Source organism: Crocodylus siamensis, chromosome 12, assembly GCF_052110815.1.
Source record: "Crocodylus siamensis isolate JL-2025a chromosome 12, ASM5211081v1, whole genome shotgun sequence".
Taxonomy (NCBI): Eukaryota; Metazoa; Chordata; order Crocodylia; family Crocodylidae; genus Crocodylus; species Crocodylus siamensis.
This window is the reverse complement of record NC_143406.1, coordinates 13439896-13459546: the sequence shown is the minus strand read 5'-3', so window position 1 is coordinate 13459546 and position 19651 is coordinate 13439896. Positions and strand designations below refer to the sequence as shown.

The 19651-nt window shown below is 45.6% G+C and overlaps 1 protein-coding gene across 2 annotated transcripts in view; it reads right to left on the bottom strand.

Moving 5' to 3' along the window:
* Nucleotides 1–19651, bottom strand: part of PLCH2 (phospholipase C eta 2) — a 362294-nt gene that overhangs the window by 84551 nt on the left and 258092 nt on the right. The window contains exons 3-5 of one of the 2 annotated variants that reach the window (XM_090024087.1): nucleotides 16289–16435; nucleotides 7436–7678; nucleotides 5534–5664 (exon numbers count right to left, since the gene is read on the bottom strand). In XM_090024087.1, coding sequence (XP_089880213.1) covers nucleotides 5534–5664; nucleotides 7436–7678; nucleotides 16289–16435 — 521 coding nt within the window. Of the gene's footprint in view, nucleotides 1–5533; nucleotides 5670–6402; nucleotides 7164–7435; nucleotides 7679–16288; nucleotides 16436–19651 lie in introns of those variants that run through there. The other variant, XM_090024086.1, reaches the window with a different exon arrangement.

The window sequence follows — 19651 nt, the reverse complement described above, 5'->3', positions numbered from 1 at the left end:
TGCTCCTACGCAGAAGGTTGTGGAACTTCATCTCCAGAGCCCTGCACATCTGGAGTTAAAGCTTCCACCTGCGGCAGAAGGAGCACAGCCACTAGAGGGCATCCTGGCTACACAAGCCACTGTTGATGCACTAGCCTTGTGGGGAGGAAGGGCCATAGCCTGACCAATTCTCTCTACCTCCCTGAGGACCATAGCACCCTAGGGACTTCAAGACTCACTTAGTCCTGTTATGTTCTGTCAGGGATTGGGGGTAAGAGGGGAGGATGATCTGTGTGCTTCTGTGCAGTACTGGCTACAAGCTAATGGGTTACCTGTGCTTTCATGCAGTTTTAAGGCTCATGTTTAGCTTAGAAATCTCCCATTGCAGCCCTGAGTCTGGTCTTTGCAGTACTCCACAATCCACAAGACACCTCCTGTCACAGCCTGCTTTAGCATGCATATGGTTTGTCCATCTGAGGCAGCACAGGCAGGGCTAAGATGGTCAGAGCCACTGCAGGGAAGCAGGTCCAGATTCCTGGGAAAATTGGAGAGCTCCCCATCTGGGGCATCTGTTTGTTGCTTTCTTATATTCATACAAGACTTTTATTCAGTGACTCGCAGACAACCTCACTAATATGTGAATTTTAATCTTAAAAGATAAGCTGCTCCTGTGCATCTTTGCTTTGTTTTCCAGCTATGAGATATTTTGTGCAGCAATTTCTATCCCCACAGGAGCACCAGGCATGCTCAAATTGTGGGTAAAATATAGCTCTGTGCATATGCCACGTAACCTGTATTTTACCAGTTGCTGGAGATATTCCAAGCTTTCCTTTTTCTCCTCCCCTCCCCCTGCTCAGGGCTGTTTCAATCCACAGACCTATTCTGTTTGCCACGCTCTGGTTGAGCTGCTACCACTGTAGATCCACAGAGGAATCTACATCAGACACATGAGACAACAGGGTAGGCTTCAACCTCGGCTGTCAGCAGGCTGAAGGGAATGTAGAAAAGAGCAGTACAGGCTAAAAATATTTTCAGGCTGGCAGCTCCATGGTAAGTCTGCTGCAGGCATGAGTTGTGGCCAAACTGAGAGGTCTTTTTCCTCCACTGAACACTAAACCACAGCATTTTAGAAGAGACTTAAATACCTTCCATCATCCCCCTCCTATCATCTCTGCCATGGATCTTGAGTAAGAGACCTTAACTGTAGGCATCAAAGTGGCCATGCAAAGTGTCAATGCTACTTCAGAGTCAGCAAGGAGTTACAAGAGGGACAGCTGGGGGCTCAGGACGGGAATGCAAAGCCACCTGACCAGGTGCTGAGGGGTGGGAAGGACAACCCCAGCTGGAGGGAATGACAGTTTCTGTGTGACCAACGGTTGTGCTGGTCATTGCAGCGCACTCCTCTTGGGCCACACCAGCAGCCAAGCAAGGTAGTACTGTATGTTTGCAAGGGCTGCAGTTGGTCCCCCCTAGTTACACCACAGTATAGGCCACTCAGCAAGAACCGTATGAGTTGTCTGCCTAGCCTGTATTCACACAGGATTTACGGATGCTGCACTACAAGAAAAAAATGGGGCTGCAGTGTTTTCCTCTCTCACTTTACTCTGAAGTTGGACACCTGCACAATCAGTTCTCTCATTACTAGAAGTTCACCCATCTGTGCGGCACTTTTCATTCTAGGATCCCATTCAAAGTCTGTTTCAAAGGCTGATGGTTTGAGCCAGCCCTCTGTACTATGGTGATTTTCACCCACTGGGAGGTGAAGAAACTTGCCTAAAAGTCACAATGTAACTGGCCAGAGAATGCAGAACCCAGAAGACTGGCCAGTGCACTAAAAACACTGGATTAGAGTGATTGGCATAGCCAGGACATAAATAGTTAATGGAAGTTGATTTTTGCATCTTGGTGGAATCCAAACCAAAGCATAAAGAGGCACTTGGAGAGGGTCTCATTACAACATGGTGACCATGCTAAATAACAAAGTATTCTGATACTCAATTTCACTTGGCTGCATACCTGAAACATTCTCTACTCAACAAATTATATATGGGAAAAAACAGCAAAATAGTTTAACATTTTGGCAATGCCTCAAAGACTGCTTACTTTTCTATTTGTCTTCTAGATATGGAGCAATAGAAGAGATGATATATCAAGGCAGTTTCATTCCAGCCCCACTTTATCAAGACAGGAGGAAAAAGTGAGTAAGGCAGGCCAGAAGAGCTTTAAGAGGACCTTAAGGGAAATCTTTAACCAGTAAATCTTATGCTGCTTGCAATCTGTACAGGACTTAGGTAAGCAAATTATATCAGAAAAGATGGACCAGTATTTGAGAAATGTTAGCTTCATGTTCTTGCCCTGCACAGACTGTCTCTATGACCTCAGACAAATCTCTTAACCTCAGTTAATTGTACAGTTTTTCTAATTCACCAAAATGTTGCAAGTAAAAGATACTCAAGTAACAGAAAACATTCTTTAAGTATTTAACAACTGATTTAGACTGGGATTTCATTAGAGCCCAAAGTCCCACCAACAGCTGAGCACTTAATTCCCTTTGGTTCTTTTGAAATCCCAGCCTTCATAGGCACATGGTATAAATGCCAAGAGCCAGAACAGATAAGAAAATCTGTCTGTTGATATGACATTCCAACAAAAGCACAGATTGCAGTGGATACAATCTGGGAATTCAGACAGGTGTTGTAGATCAACAGGTACAAGGAAGACTTTTCTGCAACTATTTTATGGTAAATGCAATGCATTTGGGTACGCAAAAAATAATTCAAATTAGACCTCTCTGCAGAGAACTCTACCACCTGGATGTAAGCAGCCATTGTTATGATGTTCCTATATCAATGGGAGATTCAGCTTATACAGTTCTACATTATGAGTCTTCAGGAGGTGGATACTTGGCTGAATTCAGTGAAGCGATGGCAAATTACACCATGTAGGAATTGGCCCCAGGAAAGCCTGGGATTCTCCCTTCTCCATCCCCCCAAATATTATTTGATTGTGGAGGTTTGGGAAGAATCTTTTGCATCCTACCATACTTAAAATATACATGGTATTTCATGCCAAACGATAAGTACTGTGCTATATTCAAATCTCCCAATCGCCTTTCTTCATTCTGCAGCCATCTGTTTACACCAAAACTTTAGTTAGGTTGGAAGCTTGTTTGGTCAGTGACTGGGTTATCTGTGAACATCTTAGCACACTTATAATCTTTCTAAAGCAAATAATGAAAATCAAGCTACAGCATCTCTAATAGATTTGTTCCACATTCTATAAGACAGGTGAGGGCTAAAACGCAATGATGATGATGAGCAGAACCAATGGAGCCTAACAGCAGCATAGAGAAGATCTCAGATGTGGGACTCCGGAGGAAGAAGAAATCACTAATGCTGTGTTTAAAAAAAGTATTTAATTTCTCTCATTCTACACTCGCCATCACCCCTGGGGCTGTGGCTCACATCTAGCCTGAAATTTTTAATTACAACAACTAGCTTAATAGTCTTGCCATCACACCAAGTAGCAGCACACACATGCAGAAATCACTGCTAATCCAACAGAGAGGACTACAATTCAGCTCCTCTGAGGATTAAACCTTTTCCTTACCCTATGTCTTACATATACAAAAGGAGAGTGAGTCCCTCTAAGGATTTCTGTATTCATCACCTGGCAGGTTAAGGATACAGAGCTCAACAAAAGATTGTATAAAATTGGCAGTACTTCAGTGCACAGGTATCTCGTATATCAGTGGTTCTCAACCGTTTTTGTACCAGGACCCATTTGTAAAAATCTATGGCCAGTCCTGACCCAGTGCCCCTCACACCTGACACGCTGCCTCCCACCCCCAGGCCCCAGCCCTGCAGTGTGGAGGGAATGGGGAGCCCCAAGCAGCCCCTTGCAGGCTGGAGCTCTGCCATCCTGCAAGGGAAACACCAGAGTTTCCCATGTTTTTTTCCTTTAAAGGAGAATCCATTTTTAAAGCTTGTTCACAACCCTGTCATATATGCTTGCGACCCACTTTTGGGTCACAATCCACAGATTGAGAAACACTGCCCTATATTAAACCAGCTGTGTTAAACATACATACTAGTTTGTCATTTCACCATGTCACTCCCAGCTCCCACTGCTGCATCAGAGGAAAGGATATTTTATCCCAACTCAGGCTGATATTTCAATAGAGTCAGACTCCATGCTCATACGCCTTGACTCTCGGTGGCAACTATGAACATCTACTAGCCTGGCTAACAGCCCAAAATCAAAGCAGAGGAGAGGTCAGGCATATTACCTGGCATTCAAAATTTACCCTCCAGAAGAAAAGCACTTAGTAGAGCACCATGCATAGCATGGTCAGACTAGATGATCTGCTCAGGTCCCTTCCGACCCTAGAAACTATGAAACTATGAAACCATGATTACTCAGCCAAAGTTTGGCAGGAGGATTAAGACACTGTATTTAGGAACAGCCAGAACTGGTTTTGAGAGGAGAAAATGCCAAAAGAGATCTCTGGAGTGGAGAGGGCAGAATGTCTCAATGACAGACAAGAAGTTCCAGGTCAAGCTAAAAGGTACCGGTAAAAGAGGAAAAGTGAGGCCATCACCACACACACCCTGAGGGCCTTGGAAGCATCAAAACAGCTTGAGCCCAGTGTCACCTGCAAGCCACCTCATCCTACTTATTAACAGCACTTTGCTGGGCCATTAGGAAACTACACCAAGTAGGGATTTAGCTATAAATTGTCAGTGGAACCTGATCCCTCAGCATGGATGGCTTTTATAGCATTAAAACTAATGCAGGTGCTACTTTAGAAGCTGCTTCTCCATTAGCTCTTAGAGTCTAACTTCTGTATTTATATTTAGCCTCTGCCTCCTAGCCCAACCCTCACTCACAATCGCTTCTTCCTTCTCAACTTAAAAACATCCCAGGAACTAGCAGGGCAAGAGCTCTGGCAACAGAAGCCATCTGAGGAGAGGAGGCAGCAGGCTTCTGGCTGAAGCACAATCCATTTTGTTACCATGGAAAAAATAGCATGCTGCCAATGGAGGCAGAAGCATCTCGTTCCAAGTCTGGACATGATCGGGGACCACTGATTACCACAAAAGACTGGGTTCACACTGTTCATCAAATTGCAATGCCCTACTGCACCAAGAGTTGCACCTTACCCCATGACTGATCCCTTTTCCTTAGAAGGAGGCATGATTCAGTGTAAGGGTGTCAGTATCAGGACCAGCACATACCTAGGGAGGGGAACAAAGCTCACAGGGGCAGCTAGATAAGAGCCAGGAAGACAGGTCATGCTTGTCCTGTCCTTCTTTACGCTATACAGCTCAGTAAGCAACTTAGTGCAGGTGATCCTTCCCCTTTTGAAGATAAGGATTTATCCAAGAAACCTTTTTATTGGAGTTTCTTCAACTTGCCAAATACAAAAAGCAGCTTCTTCTGGGGAAGCAAACCAGAAGCCACTGACAAAGCATTAACACTCTTGCCTGTTGTGCTGTGTCCTAACAGCTCTGCAGCTCACACCTCCTCACTTTAGAAATGGGTTCTTGCTTACCTTAAACATTTGCTTGACTTTTTGTCGAGGGAGGTTTACATTCAGTTTGTGCATCAGCTGGAGCACCTCATTAATACTCAAACTGCCATCTCCATTCTTATCTGCCTCATCAAAGGTTTGCTTCAACCACTTTTAACTAGATTAAGGAAGGTAAGAGAACATCAAGAGACCTTACTGAACATTATTAAGGCTCTTTACCAAGGCTGTAAACTACACATACAAATGCACAGGCTTAACTTGAAAAACAAATACATTTAGGATCGGTGTAATGAAATTGCTTTATTCCAGGTGAGCTAGATTTGTCACTGGGATTCCTGCCAAACGAAGGAGGAGATAAAAACCCATATTTCAACTGAAGCAAATGTATCTCAAGAGCTGCATGCAACCTTTCATGAATAACCCGCATCTCTTCTCGCTGACATCCATTAAACCTATATTATTGTTCCCATAAAGACATGAAGTTGTCTGCAAGTCCTCCTGAGGTATCACAGACTGACAATTTGTCACAATCCTTGTTAAGCTAGTTTGTTTATGCCAGGCTCTCAAATTGCTTAACATAATATTATCTTGCTGCTCTTACTTTGGAAAGGACTTTTAATAGCCTTTTATCTCTTATCAGTATAAATAAACAAGCGCAAGAACCCCCTGTAAAAAGGTATTATAATAGCCAGGTGCATGAAACCATGGCGGAGACTGTTTCCATTGCAAAGCAAGAGGTAATAGGCATATGAACAGCAAAAGCTTTCTACATATTACACCTGAAAAAATGTCAGAGATGCAGGGGTCACCATTGCAAATATGAGTCCAGACAGCTATTTTATATTCCAAGGACAAAGAGGAAGAAAGTCTCCCTGACAGAAAGCACCCACCTGTGTGCTCATTCCTGACAAATGCTCCTGGGTAGCAGTGACTGCTGCAGACATGCTACAATAGCCTAGTATGGGACAGCAATGCAGATACAGCAATAAGCAAACAGTGATGGTTCTTTAACATCACAGCAGAAACCATGAGCTAGAGCCTCACCGCCCTGTACGGGATTTGACGCAATATTGTGTATGCAAGCAGTTTCCCCTTATGATGTTAAAGCAGAGGAGGGAATATTTTGTGTTTTGTGTGTGTGAGAGAGAGTGTGAGTTTACAGTGAAACACGTTAAAGTTCTCTTTGTGCAAGTTAATTTTGGCAGGACAGACAGAACACCCTTATTAGGTGGGAGACATCTTTAAGCAGATATCAAATCTGAGTTAAATTCCACCTATGTATAGGGCTGCAGAAGCTGAAAGTGAGGGCAGAATGTGACCTTTACTTTTTTGAAACTCCATTCATCCAAAGCCCGGCACAGGCCACTGATCCCCTCTAAGGGCTCTGGATGCATAACATGTCAGCTCTGGAGTGCAGGACAGAAACTGGGGATAGGAAAGTCCAACTTCCAAATACACACACACACTCATTTGACAAGTGTCATCTCAGAAGGCTAAAAGCCACAAGAAAACACCTATAGGAAAAACACTACAGGCAGTTAAGAGCTGAATCCATCGAAAGCCAAGTGAAAGCGGGTATCTACATTCTACTTCTGCCTTTGTAAATAACTCCTACAAAAGGCAGTTTGAGGGTGAGGAGGGAGATGGAGAGAACATATGCTCATGAAGTGGGTGAGAGGAATGGGTCATCATGGCCAGATGAAGGAGCATGCCCCTTTATGCTCAAGCAGAAGACAGAGTGCAACAACCAGGACTCAGACACACAGGGGCATTTGGAAACAGAGAACATGTAATGGAAGCCACTCTGGAACAGTGAGCCTGACATCTGCCTCCAGCTATACAAGCAATTAGAGGTCCCCCAAAACTCCTCTAGGGACAATACTACCCCTGCTTGACACCCTTTCCCAAGTTCTAAAGGATATTGGTCTCTGGTTCTCTGACGTTTCGACAGGCTGTCTTCATCACTGATCCCTGCCATCAGGTACTTGAGCCCTGTGATCCATGTGCGGGCCTCCTCCCCGCTGGATGACACCAAATCAAGCGACTCCATGTGGTCTCCATAGTAGATGCTGAAGCAGCAATTGGGGTCAAAACTGCCATCAGCATAGCGCTGAAAGATCTCCGACTGCTTCCCCTCGCACACCTCCTGGATGGAGTCGATAGAGACTAGAAGAACAAGAAAGATGGGTGGCTTGTTAGCAACCATCAGTAGAAAAGCACTAACATTATCTGTGTGAACCAGACTCTACAGGGAAAGGGGACTTTCCCTTTCTTGCTACCAGTCAGGGAAAACAAATGACCTTTTATCCACATTGCTAAATGCTACTGCTTGGCCAGAGCATTAACAAATGAGAGTGCCTTCCCTTAGAGAACAAAAGATAAAGAGTCTGCAACACGGTGAGCCCAGACACATGGCCAGACTTTATGTGAGGAGAGAGCAAAGGGCACGAGGTGATCTGCATGCTTAAAAAAACTGGCCTGGAGCACTGGAGTTCAGTTTGTGCCTTCCCTTTCAGCTTTCCTCCTCAACAGTCTTTTGCCAATGACTCTTTTCTTCCCTTGGCTTTCTCTTGCCTCCTGCTACAAACCAAGAAAACAGATTTGTTTCTCTACACATTATAAACAGAGCTTACACAGTGCTGGTCTGTGACAGGGCCAGAAGCACGTGCAGCCAGCTAGCCAGCCTCTGCAGGCCAGCTTTCCATGGGCACATGGCAACAGAAGTGCTTTGTGAGTAAACCTGTATGGGCAGGGAGAATGCAGCTGCATGTGCTTTCTCATGATCCCAGTGCTTTACCAGCAGCTCTTCCCCATCCATAGCTACTGCACCAAAGTCATGTCATGGGGCATACTGCCCCTCCAAGCAATGCTGCAGGAGGGACCCTCCAGAGCAGGCTACCTCATGGAGAGCCTTTGCTGCTCCTTGCTGCTAGCAGTGCGAGATGGAGGCCCTGATACCTTCTTCCCAAGAATGTTTTCTGTTTGCCTATTACAATACCAATGCTTTTTTTACCTCTGCCCCTTTACTGCTGCATTACTGCCCAGTAAAGGCACAGACAAAGCAGCAGTATCTGCTGATCCTAGGCACAAAGCCCGCTGCTTTTAGAAAACAGCCACTTGACGAAAAGCCAATTTGTTGAACTCAAGACTATCCCCAGCTAAACCTCTTGTTCTGCAGAGACTGCTCAACTTGCATGCTAGCACAGGCTTACCCCGGTTGACCTATAAAAAGTCTGGGGAGGGACTGTCTTGGCACAGGCAAGTCTCAGTCTCCTGCCACCCTCTCCTCCCACCTAATGCCCCACCCTCAATCTGCTATATCTCCCTGCTATGTCAGGTCTTCAAGCTGAGATAAGGACCTTTACATTTCCAGTCAAGGAAGCCAAAGCAAGAGAATGAGTGGCACAGGTAGTACGCCTGTGCAAACCTTTGGGTGCTGATTCGATTTGCAGGAGATTCGGCGGTTGAATCTCTGAATCTGAATCGAATCAGGGAAACAATTAAAAGGTCTGAATTGATTCGAAGCTCTCCAAATAGATTCAGAAAAGATTTGGAGAGCTTCGGTGATTCGGGCAGTCCCCGCTGGCTACAGCAGGGTGCTGGACCCAGACCCCATGCTGGTAAGTAAGGGGCGGGGGAGGCGGGGCTGGAGGAGGGTGGAAAGGACCATAGGGAGACCCCCACCAGGCTCCAACCCCCGCCTGCTCCCCCAGGCCCCCCCATGGCTGCCCCGCCCACCCCAGCTCCTGGTGCTTTAAAAAAAAGCCCCCATTCAGCAGCTGAGTGATCCCTGCTGCCCCCCACTGCCCAACTGCATGAACCTCCCAACCCCCGCCCACTCTCTCAGCCCCCACACCATGGCTGCTCCGCCTGCCCCAACTCCAGCCTTTTAAGTTAAAAAAACAACACCTCCCAAGTCACCAGCTGCTGCAGCAGCCTTGGGGTTTCTGGGGCTTGTGCAGAGCCCCCCGACATGGTGTGGGGCAGTGGGGGGCAGTGGGGATCACCCCTCACCAGGCAGGAGATGGTGAGTGGGGACTTTTCTTTTTTTTTATTAAAGGGACAGAGCTGGGTGGGGCGGGGCCCTCTGGATCTGCGAGGCGGACGCAGGCTGCTGCTGCGGGCTGGGTTCTGCTCTCTGCTGCCGCTGCCCTGGGAGCTGCACAACATCCTGCACCAGGCAGGCAAGGGACATGGTGCAGTCAGCATGTGGCAAGCACATGGTGTCAAGCTGCTTCTAGGGCAGCAGCAGTGTGGGGATGCTGATACAGGAGACATGGAGGCTGGCTGAAGCGCACTAATTAGCACGCTCCAGCAGGCTCAGTTAACCAGCAGACTTAATTAATTGAGTCTGCTCTGATGCACTGTAATTCCAGCACACTGGAGCAGCCTCTGGGCACATCTACAGGCACCCTTGCTCTTTAGCTTCCAGATGATTGCACCCTGGTTTGGGAGGGAGTTGCCAACAAATTGGCAACATTTGTCAAGCCCTATTCTTCCCCCCTACAAATGGGTACCCTCTGATTTAATGAAGGTGCATGCATGGATGCTAAGCATTGAGCCTGTGCAACCTGTAATTATATGAACAATTTATTTTCCTCGTAAAGAACCTTGCTCCCAAGTGCAAAGTAAGAGAAATTTTAACAATAAAAAAACAGTGCAAAATGTAACTTTCTAGATTACAGTGTCCCCCTGAGAGTATAAGGAGTGTGCCTTTCCGTAGGAGCAGACATCTATTTGCTATGGCATATAGACTGTGCAGCTAAAGTGTATATTACACAGCTATGCACGTCTCAGAAATTTAAAAGAGAGAGAGCTGTAACAGGGCAAAAATTCAAATGGCACTACACTTCCATGGTGCAAGCAATTTAGTTTGGGATGACAGAAAAAGAACATCCAATGTCCAGGGCAGGCTCCAGTCCCAAGCATCTTCTCCTCGTTTGAAATGAAACCAAGCAAAATACTCAAGCTCTCTGTTGGTCTTGTTACATCACTGCCCTGTGGGTTTAATGTTACTCACTAAGTGGGTGTGGGAGCACAACTGTATACACATACATTTGGATCAAACAGCATCAGGTGAAAGGAATGTCACGGGGAAATGCAGAAAGCATTCACAACTGGTTTATGAGCTGCCTGTGCTGACAGCTCCACTCAGGATGATGACAGCTTCAGTGCCTCATTGTCTTTAATATTTCAAAGCATTTTATTTACATGCAGTCATTTTACAAAACGATTTTAAACACAAACTAAGTGGATGGTTAAACCGCTGAAGGTCTCAAATGGCTTAGCGTGCTGAAGTGACTCCTAGTTTTCTTGAATTCTCTAGACAAGACAATACAGGTAGGGGGGGTGAGTCGGGGTGTGTGTGTTGCCTTCTGTACTTGAGATCTGGTCTCCTCTTCTCTGGCTTAGTAATTTTAAGAAGAAACTACATCAGGCGCACATTTGGGGCAGGAAAGGCCCTCTTTTGTTTTACAACCCCCACCCCCACCCCTTCTGCATTTACTGTAAATAAGAAACCTGGCTTCTAGTCACATATGCAAGGGGATCAGCCTGCTAGCCTAACTGGCTAGCTGGACAGTGGTACCTTTTTTTTTTTTTTAATTAATTGGTTAAGAGGAAAAAATATAAACAGGGCAAGCCCTGATTGGAAAAGCTTGGGAGATGTCACGCCAGGCTATATTGGAAACTCCCAAGGTGCTCTCTTTTTGTGGGGGGCTTGAGAGAGCTGCTAACAGAGGCTGCTGAGTTGGGAGCTGGAGAAATTGCTCCCTCTGGGGGGTGAGGGGTCGTCCCCTGCTTTCTACTGGAGAAGCAAGTTGGAGCTATGTGAACCATAAAGCTGGCAAGTCAGTCAGCAATATGGAAGTCCTCGACTTCAGGAAAGCTGACTTTGACAACCTAAGGAGGTTTGTCAGTGAGGCCCTAAAGGGCCACAACCCAATGGTGAGGGGAGTTCAGGACAAATGGTTCCTCCTCAAAGGTGCAATCCTGGAAGCACAAGCAAAGTCTATCCCGTCTCGGAGGAAAGGCAGCAAAAGGGCACAGCAGCCCCCTTGGCTCTCCAGGGAACTAGCGGACCTCCTGCATCTTAAAGGGAAGACCTACAAAGGATGGGGGACTGGATCCATCACCAAGGAGGAATGCTCTGCTCTGGTCCGGACATGCAGAGAGCAAACCAGGAAAGCCAAGGCTGCGATGGAACTCCAACTGGCTACAAATATCAAGGACAATAAAAAATCCTTTTTTAGATATGTGGGGAGCAGGAGGAAAAGCAAGGGCAACACTGGACCCCTGCTGAACCAGATGGGACAACTGACACTCAGGAAAAAGCGAACTTGCTAAATGAGTACTTTGTGTCAGTTTTTCACCAGTCCTATGGGACAACCCTGCCCACTGCAGGACAAGGAGGCCTGGGTGAGGGAGATTCCTTACCATCCATCAAAGCTGACCTTGTGAAGAAACACCTTGACAGGCTGGATACCTTCAAGTCAGCCAGCCCTGATGGTTTACACCCAAAGGTACTCAAAGAGCTGGCAGACATCATAGCTCAGCCCCTGGCACAGATCTTTGAGAACTCCTGGTGCTCTGGTGAAGTGCTCGATGATTGGAAGAAGGCCAATGTGGTGCCTAGCTTCAAAAAAGGGAGGAAAGTGGATCCGGCAAACTACAGATCCATCAGCCTGACCTCTATCTTGGTGAAGGTCTTGGCAAAGATCATGAAAGAGGCCATCCTATACAGGCTAGCTGATGGCAATAACCTGAGAAATACCCAGCAAGTGTTTGTTGCGGGTAGGTCTTGCTTGACCAATCTCATTTCCTTTTACAATCAGGTAACCTATCACCTGGACAAGGGAGAAGAGATTGATGTCATATATCTTGATTTTTAAAAAGCCTTCCATCTGGTATCCCACAATCACCTCTTGGCTAAACTGGCTAACTGCGGCCTCGACCTCACCATGATCCGCTGGCTGGGGAACTGGCTCCGCGGCAAGACCCAGAGCATAGTGGCTGACAGAAGTCAACCGCTGTGGTGCCCTGGGACCAATGGGGTCCCTCCGGGCTCTGTCCTAGGGCCTTTACTTTTTAACATCTTCATCAATGATGTAGACATTGGTGTCAGAAGCGGGCTAGCCAAGTTCGCCGACAACACCGAACTCTGGGGTAAAGCATCCACACCTGAAGACAGGAGGGTGATCCAGGCAGATCTTGACAGGCTCATGAAATAGGCGGACAAGAACCTGATAGGTGTTCAACACTGAAAAATGCAAGGTTCTCCACCTAGGGAGGAAAAACCTGCAGCATGCTTATAGGCTCGGCAGTGCTACGCTGGTTAGCACTACGGACGAAAGGGACTTGGGGGTCATGATTGACCACATGATAAACATGAGCCTTCAATGTAATGCTGTGGCTAGTAAAGTGACCAAAATGCTGGCTTGCATTCATAGACGCTTCTCAAGCAAATCCTGGGACGTCATTCTCCCATTGTACTCGGCCTTGGTGAGAATGCAGCTGGAGTACTTTGTCCAGTTTTGGGCTCCATAATTCAAAAAGGATATAGAGAAGCTTGAGAGAGTGCAGAGAAGAGCCACGCACATGATCAGAGGTCAGGAAAACAGACCTTATGATGAGAGGCTGAGAGCCATGGGACTCTTCAGCGTGGAAAAACGCAGGCTCAGAGGCAATCTGGTGGCCACCTATAAGTTTATCAGGGGTGCTCATCAGGATCTGGGGGAACGTCTGTTCACCAGAGCGTCCCAAGGGATGACAAGATTGAATGGTCACAAACTCCTCTGTGACCATTTTAGGCTGGACGTTAGGAAGAACTTCTTTACTGTCTGAGCCCCCAAGTTTTGGAATAGACTGCCACTGGAGGTGGTTCAAGCACCTACTTTTAACACCTTCAAGATACTTTTGGATGTTTATCTTGCTGGGATCCTATGATCCTTGCTGACTTCCTGCCTCTGGGCAAGGGGCTGGACTCAATGATCCTCTAGGGTCCCTTCCAACCCAAATGTCTATGAAATCTGTGAAGTCTATGAACTGGAGCTCTGAGTGAGACTTAAGGACTTGAGTGGGATCATACAATTGTTTGTTGTTTTCCAAATGTGTTGTCTCAGCATAGTTGACTAGCTAAGACTATATGTCCAGGCTGCAGACAGACAGGCCCAGCGCTCTTTTGTTGCTCAGTCCAGGCTGCCATGCAGGTAATTCTGGCCCTTCTTTGAGTTCTTTTCCAGTTTTCTGCCCCAGAACTGGGGCTGGGAGCAGGGGCAGGCCTGGTGGGCCTTACTTCTGGTCTGCTGAGTCTTGCCGGCTTCCCCTGGGTCCTACTGCGCCTGACTCCTGTCATCTTTGACAGGCAGCCAGGAGCAGATAAATATTAATTTTCTAAACTTTTTAGGGACCCCGCAGGCCACATAGAATGGCTGTATTTTGCCCACCCCTGTTCTAACTCATCCTTGCAGAAAAGAAATTCAAGGACTGGTGCTTGTTAAGACACTAAGCCTATGGAAGAGACAGGGACATTGTTATGATTTGTCTGGCATACAGAAACACTGAGAGGCCTTAGCTGAGATAAGAGTCTTAATGTGCAGGGCACTGTATGTATGCATACTGAAACAAGCACATGCCCTGAGGAGCTGAGAGTCAGTACAGATGGGCCAGATTCTCACTGTGCTCAGAAACCTCTTTTTGTTCTTGCTTAGGATGAGGAAGTATGACCCAAACTTTTAGAGACATTTAGGTGCCTAAGTACCTTTAAAAATCTGGACCCAAGTGCCCTGTCAGAGGTCACAGAGGAGGTCAGGGCAGAGTCAGGAGCTGAATGCAGAACTTTCATGACTAATGATCTAACCATGAGGGCTCTACAACTCTCAAATGATGCATATTTTCTCAGTATATTTTTACATGCCAAAAGTGGGTCACACCCCAAGGTGCAGATCCTGCCAACATGCTTTACTCTTGAAACAGGAAAACAGGCAAGTTAATTTGGTCCCCAAAGCGTCTGGTCTCCCTGTTCCTCCACTGGCCGGGCAGCTGCCAGCCATCTCTCTTGTGGCATTTCCTTACCAGTGCAGTTACACATATCTCTTTAGGCTGTTCTTGTTAAATAAATAATTTAAGTCCTTTTTTATTGCAGGTTGCAACTTGTGCCTGTGAAACAATCATTGCTTCTCAAACATTTATCCTTCCTTTGGAATGGAGCCGCCACCATCTGGTGCAAAGTTACACAAAAAATCCTCACATGCATAGTCTTGTGGGGACAGTTAAAGCTGTTTGGTACGTGGCAGTCCTGGGTAGAGAACAAAAAGTTCTGTGTTGTATTTTTAAGGTGGGTAGCAGGAGGTAAGTAGGACAAGGGGATGCCAAATACAGTATGGTTCAGTGAGCTGGGTGCCAGAGACTGGGAGTAAAGGAACTGAGTTTCTATATCCTGATTCTTCTATGACCTCAGGGAAGTCCTTTCTCCTCCATGCCCCTTCTTAACCATTGCCTTCTGTTTTTTGAACACAGGCTCTTTGAGGTATGTACCTTCTCTTACTAACTTTGTTTACAGTTTCTACCATGTTGAAGGGCTGATCTTAGTCAGGACCCCGCAGCAGAACTGTAGTACAAATGATGATGATGATCATTATTGCCATCATCATGTGGACCATGCTTTGGGGCCAAACCATGGTGCTGGATCTGAAAAGCAGATCCTTGCACCTGCACAGGGTCAAAGAGATCCTGTAAAGGTCTGCACAGACATTGCTTCATTGGAAGCATCTGGACCTGTACAAACTAGAACCTGAGTATACAATGAATCAAGTCAGAGCTGCCTCAGTCAGGCACCTGATCCATATGGCCTTGGATCCCATCTCTAATAATAGTTGATAGCTTCAGAGTCTAACTACAACGCCACTAGTAATTTGTGTCAACAAAAACAGGGCCCTCCCTACATGGAGGTTCCTAAGAAAGGGTCAAAGCCATCACCTGCAGACTCCCCTTAAGTCTTGCACTATCCATGCAGGGTTTGTTTGCAGCTCATCTCCAAGTATGTTCAGTTACTCCAGCCTGCACTACAGCAGCATTTTCATTCACAGCAATCACACATACTGTTTGGAACCCAGATACAGCATTGGTCTTGATCACCTTCCACCTCCCTCATGCTAGCTGCTCAATACCTGGAACAGAATCTCATCCTTGGGATGATCCAGCAGAAAGACCTGTTGGCCAGCAGTATAGGTTGTAGCCGTGTTAGTCTAAGGACATAGGCAGAAAGGTTCTTTGGGTAAATCTGATATCTTTAATTAGACCAAATCAAATAGTTTGAAAAAAATTATCTGCAAGCTTTCGAGTAAAAATACCCTTCATCAGGCAGAGGAAGCATCTGCAGTTGGTCTGTGCTCTTCCTGGATGGAATAGTAAAAAATCATGGAGTAAATATGGACACTGGATTTATGACACATTATAACCTGCCTAATATCTGACTCCCCATGTAACCTCTCTACCATTTACTACCTATATTCAACAACTCCCCCACTGTGTTTCACCTGTTGACGACCTCAATTTACACTTTCACTGACGGGCTTTCTCGCATGCATACTAGCTTCTGGCTTTTTTACTGTTCCATCAAGGAAGAGCACAGACCAACTGCAGATGCTTTCTTTTCCTGATGAAGGGTATTTGTACCCAAAAGCTTGCAAAGAAGATTTTGTCCAACTATTTGAGTTGGTTTAGTAAAAAGTATTGGATTTACCCAAAGAACTTGTCTGCCTGTTGGCCAGCACTCACTTTTGGCTTTCTCATTCTTTCGAGATGGTCTCCAGCGAATACATGACTTGTGTTCATCCAGGTAATAAAAACGGACCAGACCCTTGGAACCACCACGTAGTTTGATCATCTGGGTCCCGGCTTGCATGGAGTTCATACATCTTTCCACTGCAGAAAGAAATAAGACAACACCTGCAGGTTAGACACAATATCAGTTTGTCTCACTATTTTAAAATTAACTGAGTTCCCACCTGTGCCTTTGGAACTGCCTATCACCATCTTGATGGCAGATACTACCCCTTCACAGAAATCAGCCTGAGACTCAGGCACCACTTAGGACCTAGTGCTCAAGTTGGACTTCTGTGATGCCAGTATGTTGACCATTTGCTACCTCTGCCTAGGGTTGAACTCCACCCTTAGCTAGATCCTCTGCTGATGCAAACTGCTGTAATTCCATTAATTTGGGGGGAGCTTGGCTGTTTTACAGTCTCTGAGGATCTGGCCCTTAAACTTCCAATTAACTCTGTGGGAAAATAATGTCATTAACTTTGCCTGTTTCTCACTGTAAATTCTGGAGTTCCAGGCAGCAACATCCCCATCTAGAAATAGCTTTGCTCCCTCTGAAGCAGCTTAGTTAGCATTCTGCCTACCCAGAATCCAATTAACAGAGGGGAAAAAATGTTTAATTACCCAACTTGGCCATCAGAATATTGTAAATATTCCAGGAACCCTATAAATAATTCAAAGGCTTTCGAGTACAAATTGCTTTAGAATTAAACCATTTTTCACTATAGAGAGGAGGCATTAAAAATTAATAGCAATAAGGTTATTAAAATCACATGTTGAATTCTATTTATTTATTTAAAAGAGAGCCAGCTGCTGAGCTGAAGCCAGTCTCAGAGGTGATCTTATGGAGAGGTCTGCAGTTATCTTCTGTGAAATGTTAAGGTTCTTGTACACTAGCCAGAGAGCTAGACAGCAAAGCAAAGCATCCAGAATCTGGAGCATACCATTTGTGGAACAAACCCACAAACTTTGCTCCAGTGGCACTTCTTGAGTCTCATCATTAGGAACTGAACAGCGTAAGCCATGTATCAGTCTGACACCCAGTTTCTGAGACCTTGGCATTGTTCACACCATTAGCATGGCTACCAGGCTCATTCTTGTTACACGTCTACGTTTGCAGGAGCAAATATATTCCCAACATGCACCACTTTCTGCACAACCAGGACAGAAATGCCAATATTGCTCCTGCCCATTCCCATTTAACAGGCCATCTGAGCCCAGTGTTAAAGGTAAGTTAGATAAAAATGAGGCAGATTGTTTGATTTAAAAAAAAAAGAAGAAGAAGTGGAGCACTAAGCTACCGCTAAGTCTGCAACAGGGTGAATTTGTAATGTACCAGCTTCAGGGTTAGTACTTAAAGAAGAGATAAGGATGCAGCTGCCTTTCGCTGAACGTCTGGTTACAGCAGACAATAAAGCACATCCTTCTGCTGCTGAACTATTCAGTAGCACATCATTAAACTTGGCCTGCTTGCATCTGTGGCAGTCTGGTAGCAAGAGGCAGCAATAACAGAGTTAACTTGCTTTTGGAGATTACCTGGTTCTTACACAGAGCTTTCCCTCCAGACCACTCCAAGGCAGCAAGATCAGCCCCATTTTACGGACGGTGGAACGTGATGAAGGTCTGCCAGCAAGATCAGAGCTAGGAACTGAACCCAGGTCTCTAGTCATAGGACAATGCCCAGGGTCTTGGTTCTTATCTTAAAAGCAAATAGAGGCCTGGTCCCAGGGAGTTAAGAGCTTGCATAGGCCTGCAAAATAATAGTTTGCTTAGCCACTCTGACCCTGGAGCACAAAAGAACCTCCTGCAGTAATGTGAGAGCTCAGCTGTAAAGAAATAGCCCACAGTCACATCAGGCTGCAGAGACGGGGGCCACTGCACACTTCACCACCTTCTGCCCCCAAGTCCAGATATGTTTTCTTCATCTGCCTCCTCTACCACATACAGACCCCATGCCACTAGACTGAAAAACAATCCCAATGACACAAACTTTCTGTCATGTTCTTCCACTTTTGGAGAGAGGCTCAGAGAACAGATGTGAGATGGACATCAGTCACGCCGCTGAATGCACTAGCGGTAGGAACTTGGATAACGTGGTGACAAGTGCAGTGCAAGAACCCATACAGAACAGAAAGCAAAGGACCCTCCCAACCACAACCCTCTTTATATCGAGAGTGAAAGTATTCTTTATGAAATGCAGACCAAGTGTCCAGTGCTGCACGATTCAGAGGAAAGATTTTGCAACAAAACTTAAAACCTTATACCCTGATGCCAAAAATGCTTACATGCTGACAATTACGGATTTCTGTGAGCAGTTCTTATACACAATCCCAGCAAAAACATAGCGGTGTAGCCTTTGTATTTGTAAAACAGAGACTTGAGTGGTGAGTAGTTCACCACTACTATAGTTATTTATTTATAGTTATATAGTTATAGTTATTAACAATAGCTAATATAAACCACTTGAACTGAAAGCATTTAACCATTCCTTCCCAATATCTGCAAATGTGGGTGCAACAAATCACAGCAAAGGCCTAAAAACATGTGCAGTTAAACAACTAAGCCCCACCCCACACACACACTTTTAACATATTGTAGCTAAACTCAAGATAGTAACAGCTGATCACTCTAATTTTGTTCTAAATTATCCTATGGTTAGGAGGAAGTTTCTTGAATTAATGCAAGGAAATTCAGAGGCAAAGGTGATATTCAGTCCTTAATTTGCCTGGTAGTGCCAAGGCACTGCAGCATATATAATATTTTAGCAATGTTTGAAAGAAAAGACTCTACAAACAGTTGAACGTGATGTTACCAGCAGTCTTATTTTGGAAGGTTTTCTTCCCTCTCCCCCCCTTTTCTGAACAAAAATGCCCTATTCTGGAAGTGACAAGACTAAATTACGATTTTTTTTCCGGTTAGGAAAAGGCTTTATTTTCTAAATATTGTACCCCTCAAAGAAGCTTGCTTGTGACACACAGATCCCACAGTAATGGAGACATCTCTTTTTGCATAGACAGTATTCATGCCACACTTCTGTTTGCCAACCTAGGGTAATATCTTAAAAGGTACTGGGCACCTAACTACAAGGAGCCGGGCACCTAACTGCCAAATGTCACTGGGTGCTGGGTCTAACTGTTCTCACGAGTCTTGTCCAAAAGCGATGGAAGGAGAAGGGTAGACAGACTTTGCAACTTCCACCTACAGAAACAGTATGACAACAAAAACTAAGGACCAGGGAGAAAAAAAGATTCTTTTAGGATAGGCACATAAGACCCTGGAAAGCTAAAATGGATTATCAGATTTTCCTCTCCTTGCATC